Source organism: Cynoglossus semilaevis, chromosome 12 (genome assembly GCF_000523025.1).
Source record: "Cynoglossus semilaevis isolate Cse_v1.0 chromosome 12, Cse_v1.0, whole genome shotgun sequence".
NCBI classification, from domain to species: Eukaryota; Metazoa; Chordata; class Actinopteri; order Pleuronectiformes; family Cynoglossidae; genus Cynoglossus; species Cynoglossus semilaevis.
Window position 1 is genome coordinate 1313730 of NC_024318.1, and position 3985 is coordinate 1317714.

Sequence of the window (3985 nt, forward strand, 5' to 3'; positions counted from 1 at the left end):
GAGGAGCAGCCGACGTCCGCAGATACTTCTAGAAGTTAGTGGATATAGTTGAACCGGTCAGTCCTCCTGAAGAACCCGTTCTTGATATATTTTTTTTTTTTTTTTTTTCTACTCATGTCGTTAATATTTGGTAATAACTTTTGTCAAAACACAGATCATCAGGTTTGTTTGTTTTTATTTGTTTACAGGAAAAATGTTGAGAGAAAAAGTTGCTTTTTATTTCAAGCTGGTTTTTACTCCTCCTCTTCTTCCTCTTCCTCCTCCTCCTCCTCCTCAACTTTTATCAGTCCAAGTCTTATCTCTCTCTCTCTCTCTCTCTCCCTCTCTCCACCAGTTTCTATCTAAGGTGTGTTCCTCTCCCCTGTGGGCATCCCCTTGGGTTCTCTCTCTCTCTCTCTCTCTCTCACACACACACACACACACACTTGCAGAGACAAAGTGCATTAGAGTTGCTGTCATTTACAAAACAAGCCCATTGTCTCGGCCTAACAATGGCTACAAGCAAACAATTGACATGGAAATGGAGAGATGTAGCTCATTAGCCGCCGCTGCTTGTTTTGTTAATGGATAAATGTGGAGCGGCTTCAGTCGAGGCCGCTGCAATATGGAGGAGGCTGATTAACAGAGAACCACAGGGAGGAGGAGGAGGAGGAGGAGGAGAAATGCAGCCTCACGCTCCCTCCCCAGGGTGTGTGTGTGTGTGTGTGTGTGGATTATTTGGGAGAAGTGTGTGAGCGCAGGGTTGAAAGGTGGCGTTTCCAGAGTTTAGGTTTCAGCTTCATTTTCTTCGTATCACTTTTTGGATCTTAGTAAAGTCTGAGCTCTGATCAGACGTGGAGTTTTTTGTTTTTTTTTAAAGTCAGAAACATTTTCAGTTTGGAGACTCGATCTTTCTCACTTGTCCTTTTTCGTACTGTTGTTTATTTGAAGTCTGTCTCTGACTCCAGTTCTGCATCGATATGTCGATGTAAATGAATGAATTTGACGTTCAGTTTCACTAATCAATTTCAACTGTTTTGTCAAGAAGTGACAGTAAAAATGATTCTTTAACATCGTCAACATCAAACAATCAAACGGTTTTGTTCACGTCCACAAACAAGTTGATCAGAAGACATTTCCATTAAAAAAAAACCGAAAAAAAAACCCAAACAACTAGTTGTCTGTCACACAATAGTTCTGCTTCATTAACTGAACAACTAACTAATTACTTGACTAATGACTGTTCTGTAAAAAAAAAAAACATTACATAATGATTTGGTCTTTAAACTTCAGATGTTTCTAAGTAACAACCAACAAATACTCAGGACTTTTTAAAGTATAATATACAACCATTTTAATTTTTTTTTTCTCTCTGGTTGATGTGTGATGTCGATTGTCGTTCTTCTGCTCCTGGACTTCATTACTTGTGTCTCTGCGTCTGTGCAGGAGCGCGACGCCGAGCGGCGAAGGCAGCTGAGAGAGCGAGCCAGGCAGCTGATCGCAGAGGCTCGATCTGGAGTCAAGATGTCTGACATGAGCCTCCTGGACGGGTCCAGCACCGAGAGAGGGAGGGGCAGCAAAGCTGGAGGTTAGTACACACACACACAGGTCATCAAATATACTTCATCTTATTGGACAGTAACAGTAGATATCAGTCCACTCACGTATCACCCCTGAATGACAGAGAAGTCAAGTCGTCGTGGTTTGTTTTAAAACTTTACTTTCTTTACTCATAAACACATTTCCATTTCGTTCTCTGAAGGGGGTTCGGTTCTAATCCTTCAAATGCAAAAACAAACCGGAAGAAACAAAATACAAAATACCATTTGACTTCAGCCCCGGGTGTAAAAAGCCCCGTCACCCCAGGACGTCTCCTCCTGCTTTTATTCACCTAATAATTGTTAATCAACAAAACACGCGACGCTCTGAACAGGAAACACGGCTAATAACAGCTCACAGGGCGGAGAACGCCGTCGCACTCGTTTCCCACTGTTTTCCATTTCTGTGAAATTGAAGTGATTATGTTAATAGGTCTTTACTAGACACCGCTGAGGTGGAGGGCAGGAGGGCAGAAAAAGTTATTACAAATAATAACACGAGGGCTAAGGATTAGAGCTGGGAGTTAGCTAACGCTAGCTACGACAGTCCTGGTACAGACACCAGAGCTAACGCTAGCTACGACAGTCCCGGTGCAGACACCAGAGCTAACGTTAGCTACGACAGTCCTGGTACAGAGTCTGATCTGCATCAAGGATCGTGTCGATTTACCAAAAGAACAACATTTGTTCAAGTGACAGTTAGGATTAGAAAAGTTCAGTTTCTATTCTAAGTATTTATATATTTTTAGACCAAATCAATGGAGGAAGAAGAGCTTTGAAGTTGAGCGACTTGTCAGCGACGTTAGCCCATGATTTGATCGTTCCAGTTTTTTCTTTTTTACTGAATTGGACTAATTGTTGGTCTCATTAAAAATTGGAGTTGGAGGAAAGAAGGAAACGAAGGAGGAGGAAGAGAGGAGAGAACACCGTGGGCTGTGATACAGAAGGCCTCCAGAGCAGAACGGCTAATCCTGGCCCCCTCACCCCTTTACTCCCCTCTCTCTCCCTCTCCCTCCCTCTCTCTCTCCCCTCAGCATCCTTCAACATCCTCTAATGCTGCCTCCTCCAAATGTCTGCCCACCAAGAAACTTTCCAAACTCCATCACCGTGCCCTCTTATTAATTAGGCTCCAGCCAGCCACGCAGGAACCAGCGTCCGCCGCACGCTCCGCGTCACAGCTAGCAAATTATGAGTCGGCGCTGTTAGTTACGAATCTTTCTCCGTCGCCCTTTGTTCTCTGGCCCGACTCCCCACCGAGCCGGCCGTATCAGATGCTGTTTACTGATTGTTTTTGTTTTATTCCGTGGTGGGTTCTCAGCTCAGGTCTCCGTTTGACACGTTTTTCTTCTGTTGTTCCTAATGTGGAGACGCCGCTGCGCCGCAGCCCCTCAGGAAACTTAATGGAACACATGCTTTCAGGAACCGTTCTCTGAAATCCCTGCTGTACTGGGCTTCAGTCAGACCTTTTATTTTTTTATGATGTAACAACAAATGTGTGTTTTTACTCAGGTTGTCAAAACGAGTTTTATAAAAACGTACACCAAGAAAAATGCAGATTTTATATCCAAGAAATCTACTGTCCGTCCAGGGTCTCCAACTTGCTGTTAGCAAGCAAGCTTAGCACAGTTTTATCACCTAAACCCTGATGATTCAAAACCATCAGACCATAATTCACCTGTTCTTTAACTCTTTTTTTCTGTTTCTCTAACACACTAACAAATCTCTCTTTTCACGTTTCTCTTCCGCCCTTGACTCCTGGATCTTTCCTTCTCTAATTTTACTCCCTCTTTCACCAATCACCACAAACAGATGTTTTGGACAGAGCCGTAGATCATCGCGAAGATGAAACGGACAGGGGTGAGGATGAGGAGGAGGAAGGAGGCACCAGGAAGGAGGAGAACCACCGTTCTGGTGGTGGCTTCGCTGCTGCTGCTGTAGTTGATGATGATGATGATGGAGCCAGTGTTGCTGCTGCTGCTGCTGCTGCTCCTCCCACATCTTCCTTTGCACTGGTTACTAACCCACTACCAGCGGGTGCGTCACTTCCAACCACCTCCACCTCCACCTCCACCTCCAGCTCCAGCTCCAGCTCCAGCTCCCAGGCTAACACTAACCCCAGCTCTGAGCTAACACCTCTGGGTAAATCAAAGGCTGAAGCCGCGTGGTGCTGCATGCTCCTCACTAACTGCATCATTGGTGTCACCTGGTCAGATGTTTACAGTGGGTTTCTGGAATGTTCTGAATCATAACTGAATAAACCCACGGCTGATTCTTCTTCTTCTTCTTCTTCTTCTTCTTCTTCTTCTCTCAGCAGTAATTAACAGACTCTGAGTGGAAGAAAAAAAATCATATCTTCAGGAAAGCATTTGCTTAAATCTTTAGAAGTAAACCAATTACTTTGTTCTGCC

General features: G+C 44.3%; 1 protein-coding gene across 1 annotated transcript in view; it reads left to right on the plus strand.

Annotated features, from left to right (window-relative positions):
- LOC103386940 (EH domain-binding protein 1) overlaps positions 1 to 3985 on the plus strand; it is a 122140-nt gene that overhangs the window by 110966 nt on the left and 7189 nt on the right. Inside the window, exons 17-18 of the mRNA XM_025060929.1 lie at positions 1426 to 1567; positions 3387 to 3716. Of these exons, the coding sequence (XP_024916697.1) occupies positions 1426 to 1567; positions 3387 to 3716 (472 nt within the window). The remainder of the gene's footprint in view (positions 1 to 1425; positions 1568 to 3386; positions 3717 to 3985) is intronic.